The 16,524-nt window shown below is 44.2% G+C and overlaps 5 protein-coding genes and 1 long non-coding RNA gene across 8 annotated transcripts; 2 read left to right on the plus strand and 4 right to left on the minus strand.

The window, feature by feature from the left end:
* Positions 1-1,510, plus strand: LOC129597973 (uncharacterized). Its single transcript, XM_055495687.1, has 4 exons — positions 1-602; positions 699-902; positions 957-1,036; positions 1,104-1,510. Exons 1-4 carry the CDS (start codon positions 253-255, stop codon positions 1,508-1,510), a joined length of 1,041 nt encoding a protein of 346 aa, XP_055351662.1. The 5' UTR covers positions 1-252.
* On the minus strand, positions 1,507-2,035 carry LOC129597974 (TATA-box-binding protein-like). The gene is made up of 2 exons (XM_055495689.1): positions 1,696-2,035; positions 1,507-1,562 (listed from the first exon to the last, which is right to left on the minus strand). The coding sequence occupies exons 1-2, from the start codon at positions 2,033-2,035 to the stop codon at positions 1,507-1,509; spliced, it is 396 nt and encodes a 131-aa protein (XP_055351664.1).
* Positions 2,036-3,557: 1,522 nt separating this feature from the next.
* Positions 3,558-5,616, minus strand: LOC129598005 (uncharacterized protein F54H12.2-like). Its single transcript, XM_055495735.1, has 2 exons — positions 4,541-5,616; positions 3,558-4,479 (listed from the first exon to the last, which is right to left on the minus strand). Exons 1-2 carry the CDS (start codon positions 5,597-5,599, stop codon positions 4,279-4,281), a joined length of 1,260 nt encoding a protein of 419 aa, XP_055351710.1. The 5' UTR covers positions 5,600-5,616; the 3' UTR covers positions 3,558-4,278.
* A 4,139-nt stretch (positions 5,617-9,755) lies between these two features.
* Positions 9,756-11,436, minus strand: LOC129598009 (baculoviral IAP repeat-containing protein 3-like). The gene is made up of 2 exons (XM_055495742.1): positions 11,313-11,436; positions 9,756-11,063 (listed from the first exon to the last, which is right to left on the minus strand). Exons 1-2 carry the CDS (start codon positions 11,361-11,363, stop codon positions 10,176-10,178), a joined length of 939 nt encoding a protein of 312 aa, XP_055351717.1. The 5' UTR covers positions 11,364-11,436; the 3' UTR covers positions 9,756-10,175.
* Positions 11,144-12,604, plus strand: LOC129598010 (acidic leucine-rich nuclear phosphoprotein 32 family member A-like). Of its 3 annotated transcripts, none has more exons than XM_055495745.1 (3): positions 11,144-11,337; positions 11,762-12,219; positions 12,275-12,604. In XM_055495745.1, exons 2-3 carry the CDS (start codon positions 11,787-11,789, stop codon positions 12,388-12,390), a joined length of 549 nt encoding a protein of 182 aa, XP_055351720.1. In that variant the 5' UTR covers positions 11,144-11,337; positions 11,762-11,786; the 3' UTR covers positions 12,391-12,604. The 3 variants fall into 3 exon arrangements, with proteins under 3 accessions (XP_055351720.1, XP_055351721.1, XP_055351719.1); XM_055495746.1 differs by lacking the exon at positions 11,144-11,337 and adding an exon at positions 11,499-11,567; XM_055495744.1 differs by lacking the exon at positions 11,144-11,337 and having other exon boundaries at positions 11,668-12,219.
* A 1,471-nt stretch (positions 12,605-14,075) lies between these two features.
* On the minus strand, positions 14,076-14,911 carry LOC129598011 (uncharacterized). The gene is made up of 3 exons (XR_008691640.1): positions 14,638-14,911; positions 14,496-14,550; positions 14,076-14,371 (listed from the first exon to the last, which is right to left on the minus strand). It is a non-coding gene; the product is annotated as an uncharacterized LOC129598011 (long non-coding RNA).
* Between the last annotated feature and the right edge of the window lie 1,613 nt (positions 14,912-16,524).

Consider the following 16,524-nt stretch of genomic DNA (forward strand, 5'->3'; position numbering starts at 1 on the left):
GTTAAGCTCTTTCATCAAGTAGCTGCAGACGAACAGATTTGCTACTTCGACGTCAATAGCGAGTATCCATTCGTCAACAAGAACAGGCGCTATCCAGTTGGACATCCCACCGTAATTACAAAGAATTTCCAGGATATACGTTCTTATTTCGGTGTTGTTTCGTGTGAAGTTTTACCACCTGGAGATCTTCAATATCCTGTTCTACCCTATCGTTCTGGTGGTAAGCTGACCTTTCCTTTGTGCCGCACGTGTATGGAAAAACATACGAACAACAAGTGTCAGCATGCTGACTGTGAACGTACTATTACCGGCACCTGGTGCACGCCAGAAATTCAAAAAGCTTTGGACAATGGCTACAGTATCGTGAGGATTTTTGAAGTTTGGCACTTTGACAAGCACGAAGATCGGCTGTTTGAAAACTACATTAATCAGTTCCTCAAACTAAAGACTGAAGCCAGCGGTTGGCCAGCAGAAGTTCGAACCGAGACAGAAAAGCGGAAATACATCCAGGACTTCAAGGACCATGAAAACATCGACTTGGAGTACGACAAAATTAATCCGAATCCTGGTCTGAGAGCGTTAGCCAAGTTATGTTTGAACAGGTAACTACTGCATAGACGTGATTATTTTCGTTTGTTAAAATTACGACAATTGGTTGTAATTTTATAATCAATAATTTAATTATTTTTTCATCTTAGTTTTTGGGGCCGTCTTGGAATGCAGGACAATAAATTAAACACAATGTATATCAGCGAACCGGAGAAGTTTTACGACATGCTGCTGTCGGGGAAACACCACGTTCACTCCTGGGATCTTTTTACTGACGATATTGTGCAAATAACCTACACTACTGAAAATGGTTTTGTTGATCGAAATCCCCATACGAATGTCATTTTAGCGGCGTAAGTAAATATTATTTTTTATTTTTTATTTTTAAAACGATTTTCCTGTTGCAGATTTACAACGTGCTGGGCTCGATTGCATCTGCTCAAGTTTATGGAAATGGTAGAAGGCCGCCTACTGTACTTTGATACAGGTTTGCAAAGTCGATGCTTGTTTCTCAAGAAATTTTAATCCATTATTTATCCGCTGGATTTTATTAGATTCCATATTCTTCGTGACTCGGGCTGGTCTTGCGGATCCTCCAACGGGAATTTTTCTTGGCGACCTCACCAACGAATTAAAGCCTGGACAACACATTGTACAGTTTGTCAGCTTGGGAGCCAAGACCTATGCCTATGTCACCAACGATGGTGAGAGTGTGGTAAAAGTCAAAGGATTTACTATTAACGGTCGAACCAGCGAGCAAATTAATTTTAAAGTGATGTTAGATATGCTGGCGAACCGTAGCATTGTCGATGTAAATTATCCTGATATTTTGCAACGTGACAAATCTAAAATGACGATTCGTAATACGAATATGGTCAAACGATTTCAGGTGACCTATGACAAAAGACGAATACTAGATGATCAGTATAATACGGTTCCGTACGGATACCAGCTTGCTTAGAGCAATGATTTATTAAATTCATCGATCATTTCCTGAATCTCGCGTACCGCTTCTGACAAATGAGCAGACTGTTTCAAACCCAAAAGTTACATTTACCCGATGGAAAAGCACTGCACGTCCAACATTAAGTTTAATGGCCAAACCACTGAACAATTCAGGTGTATACTCCAAACGAAAGTACGTACTAAACTTTTCAATATGCAAACGGTTAGGAAATGCATGATTGCCCACAATATTCACCACACGGTAGTTGGTAACCGTACAGGTAAAACCCACACTAGCCAGAATTTTGGCGAAACGCTGAACCAGCTCCCGGGCGTCTGGTTCAGACCGCGCACCATTAACGGTAATCTTACCGTTTTGGTACAGCTGGCAATGCGCTTTGTAGGGCGACAGGATTCGCAGGAGCAGGCCCGAAAACTTTTGTGGAATGTACTGTGCCATAGGAAGGTGTTCTTCAATTCTTTTCAGGTCCAGGATAGTGTTTAAATCCGCAATGGCAACAACATTGGTGATTTTGGGCATCGCAGTGGTACCACAAGGCGAACCGCACAGCTTTGCGTAGAGTTGAGACGGGGAGCGACGTGAGCCTATGGTATGGGGGGCAGCCCAGAGATTCCAGGTTTCTCACTTCCGGTAAGTACTGTTCCAGCAGCCGACACTTTTCAAGACCTTTGGCAAAGAAACGCACTTGGCTGGGTCGCCCTACTCTTCGGAAAATGTCCTCCAAAGCGCAGGTCACCTGATTGTGTCGATAATCCCCTTCCGTATTCCACAGTAAACCGTGTGAGTGGCGTGCTTGTCTTTTCAACTCGGGGATGTGTTGATTGGCGAAACGAGGTAGCGTAAACGTGTACAGATTCTGTTCAGCTTTATCGGGACAGTAAAACGCCAATTGTTTGATGTACTTGGTTCCATTGATAACGAACCAGTCCGTGTCCAGTATACAAGGCGTAGCCATTTCATCCACGGTGAAAACAACAATGTCATGAAATATACTGCTCAAAACAAACTTGGTGCGAAATGATTTGGTTCGTTTTCCGATCGGTAACTGCTCACTGGAGAGGTAATTAGAACGGATGACCTTTTGTACTAGTTGAGGTAATCCAAAACGATTACCCAGGTAATCCAAAACGATTACCTTTTGTACGAGTGGAGGTAATCCAAAACGATTACCTTTTGTACGAGTGGAGATAATCCAAAACGATTACCTTTTGTACGGGTGGAGATAATCCAAAACGATTACCTAGGTAATCCAACACGATTACCTTCTGTACGAGTGGAGGTAAGTGAAAACAATTACCTTCGTACCAAGGTAATCAAAAACGATTACCTTGAGCCAGAAGCATTCCTATATAAAGTGAGTGCAAGTGGTTGAATCTTCATCAGGTTGTCTTGTTTACCTCTTTTGAAAAGTTTATCTTTTACCATGGAATTTCTCGATCTATTAACGTCTAAGCGTCCGCAAACCGCTGTACCCAAGTCCAAGCGGAAAGGTCTAGAGTCGGAAGAAGGAGGAAAGCCGGATGCTAAGAAGGTCAAACCAAACATTTTGCCGGCTACCATATCCACGCATCCGCGGTTTGCTTTCACGCAGCTGGGGAAGCCAGTGTACCGCTTGGGCAACGACAAGTTCGTCTACGTGGGCCCTAACAGCGACGGGAAAATTGGTACGATTCGTGTGGTTTTTGGTGAATGGAAGGAACAGCCGGACAATTCTTGGAAAGCCAGCTACGGGAAGAATGTCGCGCTGTTCAAGACCGGCTTTCTCCGCTTGGCCGCACTGATGCTGACCGAGAAAGCCGACATGGATGAAGCAGCCCGGGCCAGTGCAGCCGAAACCGGGCGCCTGACACCGCTGTATCTGTTGGACAGTAACATGTACTTTGGCTGGAGCCGCTTCAATGGCACCAACGTGGCCACGATTCGGCGCTTTGAAGTAAAGGGTGGCGATATGATCCCTACTCGCTACGGTATCTCTTTCGGTGAACGATGCTATGACGGTCTGAAAAGTTTAATGAAGGACCTGCAACTGTTCAAGGACATTGCCAAAATTCAAAAAGAACAGGGAACCCAGGACCCGATCAAGGAAGGACTGACGTTCCCAACGCTGTGTGAAAATATTGCTGATGCTTTGGCGCCACTGGTCAAGCAGCTAGACGACGGGACCTTTCAACGGTGCCATGAAGACAACTACGTACCGTCCGATGCGGAATGGAACGGGGCCGTGGAGCGCTTTTTGGAATTACGTATGGTCCATGGGATTTTGTTTGGACTGGATAAGTTAAGTGTTGAACAAGCTCTTGACCTCGATGTGGCTGGTTTTTTGGCTAAACATGGCGATCAAATTCGTTCCAATGTTGGAGATATTATTTCGGCTGATTACTGTTGAATTGCTGTTTTTTCATCTACTCGTACGAATAACGGAAACGGATCAGTAATTTTTTTATTTCATTAAACGTTTGCACATTTGACGGAGTAAAGCTCCATCCACCATGGATGTATTGATGTCGAAAAAAGAATTGACATACTGACACACCATTTTGTCGTTGCTTAGCCGGCTATCCGTAAACAAATGCACAATATTAGTATAAGATTCACCACTACAGCGTCGCAAAATAAAAAACAAGCAGTATTGTCCACAGACAGTGCTAAACTCAGACTGAAACTGTTCATTTTGTAAGGTTATTTCATTGGCGGCCGCCAGTGGCGCAAAATATCGAGAGTAGCTTTCCAAAGCTTTCCCGTACGAATCAAACATTTCCATTTTACCGGTTTGTTCCTGGTACAGCGCAATCCAGTGTTCGCCTTCTTGGTCCGCTGGGTCGGTATTCACTACACACGCTCCCGGAAAAGGTGCCAATGTCGTTGGAACTTGATCGCTGGCGTAGACCCCACGAAATACCGCTGTGGTCTGAGGATTTCCATGGAGGGCCGAGGTAATTTCCTGTGTATTCATGTTGTAAAGTCTGCAATCAGCTGTCGATGCTGGTTGATTTCAATAATGCTGTCATAGACCAGCATGCACACCATCATAATGGTGCTTTTCAGTGGTTTCCCGAACGACACCGAGACACTAAGGTTTCCCTGCTTAATCAGTGTCAGTGGTCCACGACCGGTATGTCCTGGAGTCAGGTCGAATCCGAAAATGGTGTATCCGTCGTTGTATTGGGTTCGGTTGAAAGGTAAGCCGCCATGCAAGCTAGGGCGGTGTCCTAGAGTGTCCAGCAGCCCGTCGTAGCACTCCAGAGACAGGTTACGGGCAAAATCAGCCGTGTACGGTTTTGTCGGGTAGCTCTGTCCGTCCACTTCGACGCTGATTTGTGTAATGTTGAAGTGTTGGAAGTAAAAGGGGTTTTTCTTTTGCGAGCCGTGAAAGTCTTCGCTGTCCACAAAACCAATAAATACCACCTTGGGAATTTGGCCAATCTGCAAATTGCTGATTACGGTGCTTTGAGTCCGTTGGGGAATGTCCGACACGCGCATCACTACGCGTTCGATATGGTACTTGACCGTTTTTTTCAGGAGTTCTCCGGCTACGGCGGTCAGAAAGTCCGGTGATGGAATGTAACGACGTACCGACAAACGCGCGTTACGGATAAATGGTTTGAAAGTCTTGGTGGTGTCCGTATCCCATACACGTAGGGCAAACTCCGGTCGGCTCACCACCAGGCGAATATTAACGGGAACTCCGGTGCACAGGGGTTTGCTTTGGTCAAACAAGTCCGAAAACAATTTGCCGGAAAGCTGCACGTATTGCCCCGCATTAAATAGTGCCGCTCGATTTTTTTCACCGTTGTTGGTTGTTTCACTGTTGAAGGAACCTGGACTGTCGTAGTAGAAAGCGGCGGATGTCAGTTGGCTTTGTTGAGCGTCCAGTGTGTGGGACAACAGTGATTCCAGGTAGGCGCGGTACGGGTAGAAAGTTGCGGCATCTGAGATCAATCGGTTGGCCACCGTCACATGGCATGAGGAAAACAGGGAGTGCAGAAAGTTGTTGGCTGGTGCCACTCCATCAGCCGTTGTTATCAGTTCCCATTCTCCGGTGGTCTTACGGACTTTAATACCCACTTCTAATTCCAGTATCATGTCCGCCAAACTGAGTAGTCCTGATGTGCTGGGTGGAATGAAAAAAATTGATATCGCCGGCCGATCCGTTGTCCGTTAAGATGGTAGTGGGGTTCAACTTTTCATGCTCAGTGCGCCATCGGTCCGTCAAAGTCGCCGGTAATGCAAAGAGTTGGTTCTCCAGTTGCATGGCCGGCTCCGAATTTTCCATCATCAACATGGCCATTTTTTTCACAAGAAGTCGGGGATATTGGTAGGAGGAATACGTTTAACTCGTAGAACTTTACGTCGAACTCGTCGTTTTTTCCGGACACCTTCACCTTCTTGGGAAGCGAATCGTTTTCCAATGGCTGTTCCCGCACGCGAGGCTACCTCTTTAATAGCCCCGGTCGCCGCTTCTTGCAGGTGAGGGGTAGCCGCTTCAAGAGCGGCTTTGGCATGCGGTGCTGCTTTCCGTAGTATGGGTTGAGCAAAGGCTGAGAGCTTTGCAAAAAGGTTCTTCAAAATCTGCGGGAAACCCGATCCGTTTTGCAGGGTTCCTCGATACCGGATCAATGCGCTGCCACCCGTCTGACTGACAAAGACGTTTTCGTATCGCCGGGGATCCGGCACGTACGCCACGAGAGGCATTCTAGTAGAGTCGTTGTGGTCGGAAATGTAGCTTTACAAGGGATTTTCCAGTTTGGAACTTGGCGTCGTCTCCCAGATCATTGGCAATGGTCAGCTTTATGGTTTCGAAATGTTGTCGTAACACAGGGACGTAGTGGGGAATGTCGAATCTGGCCTCCACAATCTGATTGACTTCTCCTCTAATAGGTACGGAACGTAAAAACTGCGCTGCGGTATCGCCAATCAAGCTGTAATCGGCCACATCACTGTAGACAAACAGGCTTTGATTTCCCAATAGAGTATTGACCGGTCGCTCCGAAATAAAGCTGGTCAGTTTGGGATTAGGAGGCTTGGCCAGAAATGACAGGTACTGGATACTGACGTTCTTCGTTTCAAAAGGAAATGGACCGACCATTCCATTGCTGTTACTCTCCATCGGCACATCCGGTTTTAATACACTATGTTCAAATCCCAGCATCTTTTGCAGGACTATCGACGACGGGGGAAAGACGATGGAAACCCGATCGTTGCCAATATTTAGTCGGACCCGATGATTGGTGGGCGTCAGCAGTTGAACGGTGAAAGCTCTGTCCGCAGTTAAAGCGCTCTTGTCAGCGTGTACTGTATCATCCACCATATATGATCCAACTTTGGGTACCAATGAGTTAATAGTCTTCAATAACAATTCAGCATCCTTGTAATTTCCAGGAGGAATAGTGATCTCGTCGGTATGGACAACTTGGTCCGCGGCCTCCAGAAAATTTGCTTCATCCTTCTTTAATCTGAATTCTCGAACGATGTGCACCTCAATCTTCTGCTCCACAGGTAGAGTAAAAAAAGAGTTGAGGTACTGTAGTTCAACCAGGGCCATTTCCCATTTCCCTTTCAAGGTAATGGGATGTTTCAGTTTAGTCGTCCAATTGGACGGAGTGTTGCTGGGATCCGTAGCGACATCGCTCGGCAGCGTCACGTAGAACGGTGCTCCTTCATACATGTTGCCTTGATCCAGGAATCGTGTTCAGGTCCGTAACCTAACCAACGTACTAGTATCTTTGGTCCACGGCGTTTAATAACGCGGTCGATGGTATGTTCCTTCTGTTCCGGGTGCGATACTTTGGAAAGTTCGTGTTCATAGAACGTCCCTTCGATAGGTTGGTCTTGGTAGTCCTGCAGTCGGTATACCGGTACGGTATGCGAGATGACTTTATTAATGTAGAATACTTCCTCCTTAAATCGATACGTATAGCTTTTTTCCACTTTGGTTTTGTGCACGGCAATGCGAACTGCATCACCGATCTTGAACCGAGGTCGCCGGTTTTTACTGGTGGGATACAGCTTGTTGAATACCGCCAACGAATTGTTTTGTGTGACGTCGATTGGTCGCAGTCCATGGGCACGATGTTTGGAGTGGTTGTACGAGTACACGAAGTCTTCCAGCTTGTCAATGTACCGCGTTGACACACGCGCTCGAAACAAGCGAAACATCCGTGTTTTGATGGTGCGAATGACGCGTTCGGCCATGGCGCATTTGATGTCTTCGTTTTCCGATGTAAAGAAATGAATCTTTTTTTCTTTCAGAAAGGTTTTGACGGTGGCGTTAACAACTTCGGTTCCTTTATCATACTGTAGTTTCTCCGGTTCGCCGAGTTCTTCGAAGGCCTGCGACAAAGCATTTTTTTGTTTCTTTGGCTGTTTTGGTTTTCATCGGTTGGATGCTTAGCTTTTTGGAAAAGCAATCAATCACAAAAGCAAGTATTTGTATCCATCATTTTCTTTGGAATATTTTGATAAATCAGCCAGATCCGCTTGGTACTGCTGGCGAAGGTTGGTCACTACGATCCGATTGCGCGCAAACCGCCGGCGATTTTCTTTGGTTACAGTATACGCATCGATCTCTTGCAGAATCTCCTGTGCTTTCCGTCTGTTGGCTCTGGTCTTGAGACTTCTTCGAAATCTTTCTACGCCTCCAAGACCGCCGGGGTCGCGTGGATTGAGGTATCGTTTCATCAGTTTCTCCATCGGCTTTGTTACAACAGGTGGACACGCAATTGATCTTAAATATTCGGCATAAACGCAACACACTAGGCAGCAAGCTCGCCATTACGTTAGAGTGATCCACTGGATTCTGGGCGAACCCGTTCCTTTTGGATAGTACGGGAGCGCAGCTTCCTTACGCTGCCTTCGATCTGGTCCGCTTTTCTCTTCTTACCACGTACAGGTAGGTTGACCGGAAACAGAGGTCGCCGCGGTCGCTTATGCGGATATGTTGGGCTCTCAACGTCTTCCGGCTGTCTTTTCCGACCCTTCTTTAATGCTGTAGGGGCAAACAGCGCTATGCGCGCTGCTTTGGTTGGTCGCACTTCCGCGCTTTCGTCTTGTAGACGCCGCTTCCGTCCTTTTTTTGGTAGTGATGGTGGAAACAGTGCAATGCGTGCTGCCTTCGGTCTACTGCTGTCTTCCAAGTCGCTTTCCAAGTTCCGCTTTTCTCCTTTCGTAGGCAGATCCGACGGAAATAATGGTTGTCGAGGCTGCTTAGCAGGCTTCGTTGACTCATTCGTTTCTTCGAGGACTTTACGCTTGCGAGAGACTGGATGTCTTGGTAGCGACGATAGTGTCGGCGGTGGTAGCGCTCGGGAGGTAGAGACGATTGGTTGTTTTTCGGAAGCTATCGGTGGCGGTTGTGCAGCAACGTCTGCCGATAAATCCAAGGGATTTTCATCGGGTATGGCTTTTTGTTTCAGAGCGAGGAACCGCTCAAGAATACTGCTTAGCTGACTAGCTTTTTCATATTCACTTATATCGGTTCGCTGCAGAGTTTCGGCCACTAGCGCATCCAACGTTACGACGCTGTGGGCCTCGGGTGGCTCCTTGTTGATCTGGAGCTGGTTCTGCATCCGGTTCTCCATTACACGCCGTGGTACTATGTAGAATTCATCCATTACCAATGAGGGACGTTAAAACTCCAGCAATGACAGGTAAGATGGCTCCGATAAATCCTCCTTGTTGAAATATTCTCCGTTTTTCTTTAAGGGGATACCGCCTCAAAGCGATCAGCTTTAATGCTTTTCGGTGGCGTTTACATTTCTCCGCATGGGTTGGAGACAGATTTACAGTATTCTTTACAATGTTGACAGCGACCTCTTCCAGTGCCTTCATCTGGGTCTTGGTCAGGTAGCTCATCAAAACCTTTCGCTGTTTCGGCTTCAGCTGTTGAAGCGTTATTACGAAGGGTGCCAAAGCTTTCACGCGTTCGGACATTTTGGCAGGTCGCTGGTACGGTTGCGGTCGAGATAAATGCGTATTTGCTGGTTTGGCAACACATGCGATCGAACCCTTAAATAATCGGGGCAGAGGGGACGCAAGTCCAAGATGAGTGGTTGGTAGGCCTCCGTTGTGACTTTGTTGTATGCATCCACCAAATGTTTCAGTCCAGTTTGACGAGCCAGTAAGGAAATCTGATTAATGTCCCGCACGTTCTTAAATAGTATCAAGTACTGGGAGTTGAGCGTTATGTCCCGCATAGTTTTTCCCTGTTTGTACAGGTTCTGCAGGAGCATGATGACGGAGATATTCTTGTGATGTATGCCGCGGGTGAAGAGGTCGGAACAACGAACGTCTTTACACAAATCCGTGGCCAGGTCATCGATGACAACTAAGGTATGCGTACTGCTATCGATCGAGTGCACCACCGAGAAAAGGTCATCCAAACCATGCACGAACTCGACCTGATCAACGTCTTTCCGTAACTCGTCAAAACCCTTCTGCCACTGACCGTAGCAGTACAGTATACGGTCTGGTGGTCGATCAAAAACTAACGACCTATTTTTAATTAAAGCAAAAACAAACTGCGTTTTACCCGACATTGTGGGTCCACAAACGCACATTCCAAAAGGAGCGCTAAAGCGCGGATAATCATTTATTAAACCGAACATTTTCTTCGATGGCAAAATAAATCATTTTAGTATGCTAGTCTGCTTAAATAGACTGATTAGGCGAAAAAAAGCTTAATTTTTTGCAAAATCACTTGACGGCACAGCGGGCATTCTCTCACTTTACCAGAACATTCGACACAACAAATGGCATGCCCACATGGTGCAAAGCATATGGATACGTTTTTATTCAGACATACACTGCACTCTTTTTCCAGTTGACAGTTTTCGTCCAAGCGGGCTTCTATGGTACGGGCCTTGATGACATTTGCCTTTTTCACTAGATCAATGATGCGCTCAAAGCGCCCATACCGTTGAACAGCTTTTATCAGGTACGTGTAGTGTACACCCTGCTCCATTGCGAACGCCACCAAAAAATCCATTCGATTCTTTCGCAAACTACCCGCCCACTTCAGCTTGTCCATATCGTGAAGCCGTCGAACCTCTCGCACAAAACGCAGACCCTTCTTCTCCAGTAAATATGCGCACTGAGGTTCATACTTGGCGTGCTCGATCCACGGGTCATCGTCGCGGGTCCACTGCGCCAGTTTGCGGCCACAGCAAAAACACTGGACCTGATCCCACACTCCCTCATTGAAGAAAAATCCAGCGTTAGCCATATCCATTGGACGTTGGCTAACAACTTGCCCCGGCCAATTAGCGTACGTCGCAAAACGGTCGCGGTATTCCTTCATCGCTGGAAAATACAGCTCGCCATCCGCCACCATAGCCGCGTACGCGCAGTCGGGGTTGATTCGCCGGTGCTCAAACTTTGGTTGGTCACCCATCATCCAGTTGAAGTGCACAATATTACATAACACACACTTGACTTCATCTCCTGCACCCGTGTAGATGAACCCTGCTTCCGCAAGGGACTGCGGCGAAACATACGCCAAAGGCCATTTGTCGAAAGTTTTCAACCGATCTTCCAAGCTCATCCTGGCTTCCTGCACAAAAACGTCTATTTAAGGACAGCGATCGTACTGGTGCTTTATCACCTTTAAAATGGCTAATTTGCAGTCTATGATGTGCCTCGGGCGCAACGTTGAGAAAAAATGTGAAAAAGTTCTTTTGATTATTTTGTACGTGGTGTTTTTTATCGTCTTCGCTACGTTTGTCGTTACGGACGGAATCGGAAAAATTCTGCAGACAGATTACTGGAATAAAACTTTACGAAATGATACATCGTGACTTACCGGTGTGACGGCTAAACAAAAACAGGTAAGAGGACAATCCCGAATGGGCATGTTTATATGTGCACAGTAACTTATTGCAACTTTTGAACAAACAAAGCGCTAATGACACTTTCCTGAATCGTTTTGCTCATTTATATATTAGTTTGGTGTAATCAAAATCGATTACCTCCGAAGAGGCAATCAATATCGATTACCTCAACTCGTACGTAAGGTAATCCAAAACGATTACCCGTACTAGTTGCCATAGAGTCTAAGGTAATTAGAAAGGATTACACATCCCACCACAGGTAATCTGAAACGATTACCCTGTTTAGTATATAAAGGCAGCACTGGCACTGTCCTACTCGTAGTTTTCTTTTCTTGAAATCATTTACTTTTCTTAAGTCGATAAGAAAAATGTCTGCAGCTTCCGTTGCCAACAAGGAGGTAGCTTACCGCAATTTGTTTAGTAAGTTGAGTCCCCAAACTCCGCAAATGGTGTTCGACGGGAAACAGGTCCCACCATCAGTTCTTCCCGGGTTTGCCAAGTTCCAAGGAATGGAAAAGCTCAGCCTCATCGATTGTAACCTTTGGTCCTTAGAGGGGATGCCACGCCTGCCTAATCTTCGTGTACTCATGTTGGGCGACAACCACCTAGAGGACCTGAGCCTCATACCCGCGTGCTTCCCCAACTTGGAGAAGTTATCCATCGTCGGGAACAAGCTCGGGCATCGCGATGAACTGGAACCGTTGACGCGTCTTCCAAAGCTGCGCGCACTCGATGTCGAAGGCAACGAGCTGTGCGAAATCCGCGGTCACGATCGCTGGATGGTGGATACCTTCCCTCGGGTCAAACGGTTCATCATCACGGCTTATGATGTCGACAGCGATGAAGAAGATAACGACGACATTTCCTGGTTTCTCAGCGGTAAGTCAATAGCTCCACCTTTGTACAAACGTATTAATTAATACCATCATTGTAGACGAAGCTATGGATGCGGATAACGAGAATGAAGAGGATACCGATACCGAAGATGATGAAGGTTTTGTCTTTGATGGACCAGGAAAATCAGTGCCAGAGGTCATCACGATCGATTAGTGTTTTGAAACTGTAAGCAGAGTTTTGGCATTTGGTTTTTCTCTCTGCAATGATTTTTTATTTTTCTGGGTCCTCGCGGTGGACTTTCATAATATTAGTTCCTTGCTATTATTCTTTCTTTTTTATTATTTCGCTCTTGCCGGGACTTATGTCTGCGTTGGAAAGCAAAAATATCAAAATATTCGATTATTGTGCTGCGACGTGACAGCGTAGAGTAATATGATAGTTTCCTATTTTTGTAATACAAACATATAGATTACGATTGCTGGAGAATATAACAAACATTTTTTCCCTGGTTCTATTTCATTTTTTGTATTACGTTGCGATCGCAAAACCACAACAAACGGTCCTTGCAGTCAACAATGTATGTTGCCCAGTGACTGTACAGTACATCTTATATAGTACACAGTACATCTTACAGTACATACAGTACATCCCGTATACAGTATATTATACCCCCCCCCCGGGTCTTCATTTACCACCCGGTCCACAGCCAAAAAGTGGCTGCTATTCTCACATCTCCGCTGGTGACCTTTGACGCTTTCTTCAGCGTCATACCTCCTATAGCTAGCCAATGGCTACTGTATCTCATCAGACATACTACTAGCTGGTGACTGGTGAGCATTGGAAGTACGCATTTTTTGGCAGAATTTGCCGGCTCGAAAGCAGTAACAAAGGATTTTCTAAAATTTCTGTTTTGTAAAATCTGTGACAACCAGCAGAAGGCGAAGCAGCCTGGCAGAAAACGTTTTAAAAATGTAATAAAAATCAGCAGCAAAACATTATCTACAGAACGATATGAATTACGAAGCCGATTTAAACCGCGCGATTTGCACGGGGTCTGTCATTCGATACACATCTTACATATCAAAGTCAGCAGCAGAGCCAGCAAAAGTTTGATTTGAGAAGAGTAGGCAACGGTGGCTCCAGATGTCACGGATCATTAGAGTAGGTTTTTCCTTTGCGTCATAAATTTTCAGAAAATCTGATTGTTCTCCAACGTGTGGAATAAGAACCGAAGACAAAGCCGCAGGCGACGCCGAGCTGCGGCGCGAGCGGGGCATCAAGTGAAACATTAATCGTGGCAATTTTTTTGCACGGGATTGCATTCCGCTTTCCCACCATTTCCCATACTGATATTTTCGGATTTAAAGGGCATGGGTGGAAAAATTATTTTTACGGGTGGGATATGCAGAAACCAGAAACGTCAAATGAGCAACATGTGCTCCATAGTTCTGAGTCATAGTGCTGTTTCCGGCATCCGACCTTGGGAATTTACGATTGCTCCAAGTTTGTGACGTGGCCATGAAAAATTATTCGCACATACAATACAACGCATGATACGAAAAGTTAACCGTGATATTTTTCATCAAAAAATAAATAATAATAATCATGATATCCTTATGATTTTAAATCGTTCCTATTCCGTAGCCGGTAGCCTATATATTGCGCGCAATTTGCGCGGGTCTACTAGTCATAATAAACCGTATACGTACTCACCAAAACAAAAGCACACGATTAAAATCAAAAGATGCGACATTTCCATTAATTTAGAGCAAGCCATCTTTAGCTGCTGACATCAAAATTCTTTTTATAAAAAGATGAGAATAAAGCTCATAAGGAAGCAGAAAAAGATCAAGTAGGATAAAAATTACTGTGCAAAAAGATCTCAGAACCTGATTCAAAAAAAAAGTAAACGGAAAAACCGTGGTACTACTCACGCAGCACACTTGACTTTGTGCAAATTATCTTTTATCGGAACAACACTTAAACCATAATTTAATCACAAATTTAGTAAGCTTATAAATACTTATAAAAACTGAAAATTGATTTTCAAATTTCGAAAAACTTTAACCTGTTTAATTTTACACAAACCTCAACTTTATCGTTCTTCATTTTCAGCACGCCCACAAAAAAGTCTTTCCTTCAATATCAATCTCGTCCGAATCCACTGCAAGCGTAACGTCCTTGCGCGCAGCAACTTGCACAAGACAACATCATCGTGTAAAACTTTAACTGTATCGAGTACTATTTGACCGCAAGCTGGCTGCACACCGAAATGCAGCGATTACGAGCAAGATGAAAATCCTTAACTTTTCACAAACCTTTTTAATCTTTTCCACCATTTCAGCGGTGAATTTATCCCAGCCTGACTGCAAGCTGCACACGAAATAAACCGTTTTATATTAGAGACTTTCAGATAATCACATAATTAAATGATTATTAATTTTGGATCAGTGCACTTACGATTAACTTTCCAGGAAAGCAAACTTCAATAGGAACCTCGTCATACACTTCGGCCAACTGGTTCTCTGGAACAGTCGCAGCTCTCGACGCAAACACATCTGCAGGCTGCAAAGTGATATCCACTCGTAGAGACATACTGTGACATCAACGGAAACCCAAAAAATGGGAAGAACGGGAAGAATCCAGTTTTAAAAGCTAGACGCATATTCGCAAATCGCAAGTAAGTACTGTAAAGTGTAAAGTGTAAACAGTAAAACTAGCTGCTAGCACAGCTGAATGACAGACACAGATGACTCAGCAGAACCACAAAGGACGCGTGCCTGTGCTCTGATCCAATCCTGCTGGAGGGTTGGGATCTGAGTTATTCACTTAATTCGGTTCATTTTACGCACTTTGCGTCTCGCGCTCAGTAGCAGTGTTTACAGCTGTACACGTCTCGACATCCATTGGAATTTGTGGTTTCTTGGTGTGTGTTGCATTCGGTTTTCGCAATCAGGTAATCAATGTTTTAAAAAAGTCATCCAAGTTATCACAATGTTCTTTTTTTGATAAAATTTATGTTTACATCCACTGATATCCGAAAGGTTCCAATTTACCACGGGAAAACTAAAATATAATATGAAATACTGGCACCTGCAGCAATATCGTAAAACAAGTTCCTTATGAAAATTCAGCGACATGGAAACAGTAGCTTGTGGATCTTGAGCCACAAGGTTTCGTAGTTTTGTATTTCTTTGCTGAAAACTACATAAGGAATATTGTTGGACATATTGCTGGAAAGGCTCATTATGATGCTCCCCAGTCCTACAACAGCGGTAGTGAAATCAAGATGATAAAGCACACCTCATTCCATTTGTAATATGCTTCGGCTTGCCAGGACACGTTTGCAAATAGCTAAAATTTTAAGCATAAAACACTGTTAAAAAACATATTTTTTGTCAGCAGAAACTTTTGACAGAACTAAGATGAACACTCGGGTTAAGACTACGCTTAAAACTAAGATCAGTAATTCTGATAATACTCTGATAAAACTAATATTTATACTCAGGTTTTCAAACCTCAGATAGCTTAGTGTTTGCGAACTCTGGTTATTTCTCCCAAAAACTCAAAAATTCCTCCGTCCACAAAATGTTTTAAACCTAATTGAATTTATTATTATGTTCACCAGTGAAGTTTATTCAGCCAGAAATACACTATAACAGAAGTTAGGCACTATAACAGAACTTCAAATTTAAAAATTCAAAGAAAATTTAATGGTATTATACATTTTATTTTGTAATATCTGTTTTTTGGCAAACCAAAGGAATACTAGAAACTGAAAATGACGAAATGACGTAATTGCAAAAAAATATACGACATTACTAATGACGAGGATTTAAAGCCTGAGTTTTGAATTGTTTGCACATTTAATTTTGCGCCGTCATTTTTCACAACAATTTTTCATCCTGCACGTTTGCTAAATCTGTTGTCTTGAAACACTAAATATGCGTTGACCAAACAGTTATATTTCAATTGAGAAAGATTATTAGAGAAAAAAAGCAGAAAATAAAAGTTATCTTAGCATACCATTTTCTGGTTAAATATTTCGAAAAAAATGTATATTTTTTGTTTTTAGCTGATGTTGGAAATAAAAGAGGCTAGCGCTACGCTACTATATACTTCCACTGCCGAGTAGCAGAGCGTTTCAAATGTAATGGAAATTGTTGCAAAATTGTTTTAGAACGCATTATAGGTATTATATGCAATTATTCCGTTGGTCTGAAACTTTTGCCAACACTACTATGAGCACTCGGGTTAAGACCATGCTTTGAACTAGTATCACCACTCAAGTTTATACGTTGATCAAAACTAGCATTAGTACTCGGGTTAACACTCTCGTTAAAGCTA

The sequence above is a fragment of the Paramacrobiotus metropolitanus genome, unplaced genomic scaffold (assembly GCF_019649055.1).
Source record: "Paramacrobiotus metropolitanus isolate TYO unplaced genomic scaffold, Prichtersi_v1.0 Parri_scaffold0000112, whole genome shotgun sequence".
Taxonomy (NCBI): Eukaryota; Metazoa; Tardigrada; class Eutardigrada; order Parachela; family Macrobiotidae; genus Paramacrobiotus; species Paramacrobiotus metropolitanus.

What these genes read in the sequence shown, in the direction of transcription:
- LOC129597973 (XM_055495687.1), top strand. Translation starts at nt 253, where the DNA reads ATGGAAAAACATACGAACAACAAGTGTCAGCATGCTGACTGTGAACGT. An exon ending in ACGAATGTCATTTTAGCGGC is followed by an intron (nt 903 to 956) that starts GTAAGTAAATAT and finishes TTCCTGTTGCAG; the next exon opens with ATTTACAACGTGCTGGGCTC. An exon ending in CCTACTGTACTTTGATACAG is followed by an intron (nt 1,037 to 1,103) that starts GTTTGCAAAGTC and finishes GGATTTTATTAG; the next exon opens with ATTCCATATTCTTCGTGACT.
- LOC129597974 (XM_055495689.1), bottom strand. Translation starts at nt 2,035, where the DNA reads ATGCCCAAAATCACCAATGTTGTTGCCATTGCGGATTTAAACACTATC. An exon ending in TTTGCATATTGAAAAGTTTA is followed by an intron (nt 1,563 to 1,695) that starts GTACGTACTTTC and finishes CTCATTTGTCAG; the next exon opens with AAGCGGTACGCGAGATTCAG.
- LOC129598005 (XM_055495735.1), bottom strand. Translation starts at nt 5,599, where the DNA reads ATGATACTGGAATTAGAAGTGGGTATTAAAGTCCGTAAGACCACCGGA. An exon ending in TGAAAAGCACCATTATGATG is followed by an intron (nt 4,480 to 4,540) that starts GTGTGCATGCTG and finishes AGCTGATTGCAG; the next exon opens with ACTTTACAACATGAATACAC.
- LOC129598009 (XM_055495742.1), bottom strand. Translation starts at nt 11,363, where the DNA reads ATGCCCATTCGGGATTGTCCTCTTACCTGTTTTTGTTTAGCCGTCACA. An exon ending in TTTGTTTAGCCGTCACACCG is followed by an intron (nt 11,064 to 11,312) that starts GTAAGTCACGAT and finishes GTTTTTGTGCAG; the next exon opens with GAAGCCAGGATGAGCTTGGA.
- LOC129598010 (XM_055495744.1), top strand. Translation starts at nt 11,709, where the DNA reads ATGTCTGCAGCTTCCGTTGCCAACAAGGAGGTAGCTTACCGCAATTTG. An exon ending in CATTTCCTGGTTTCTCAGCG is followed by an intron (nt 12,220 to 12,274) that starts GTAAGTCAATAG and finishes CCATCATTGTAG; the next exon opens with ACGAAGCTATGGATGCGGAT.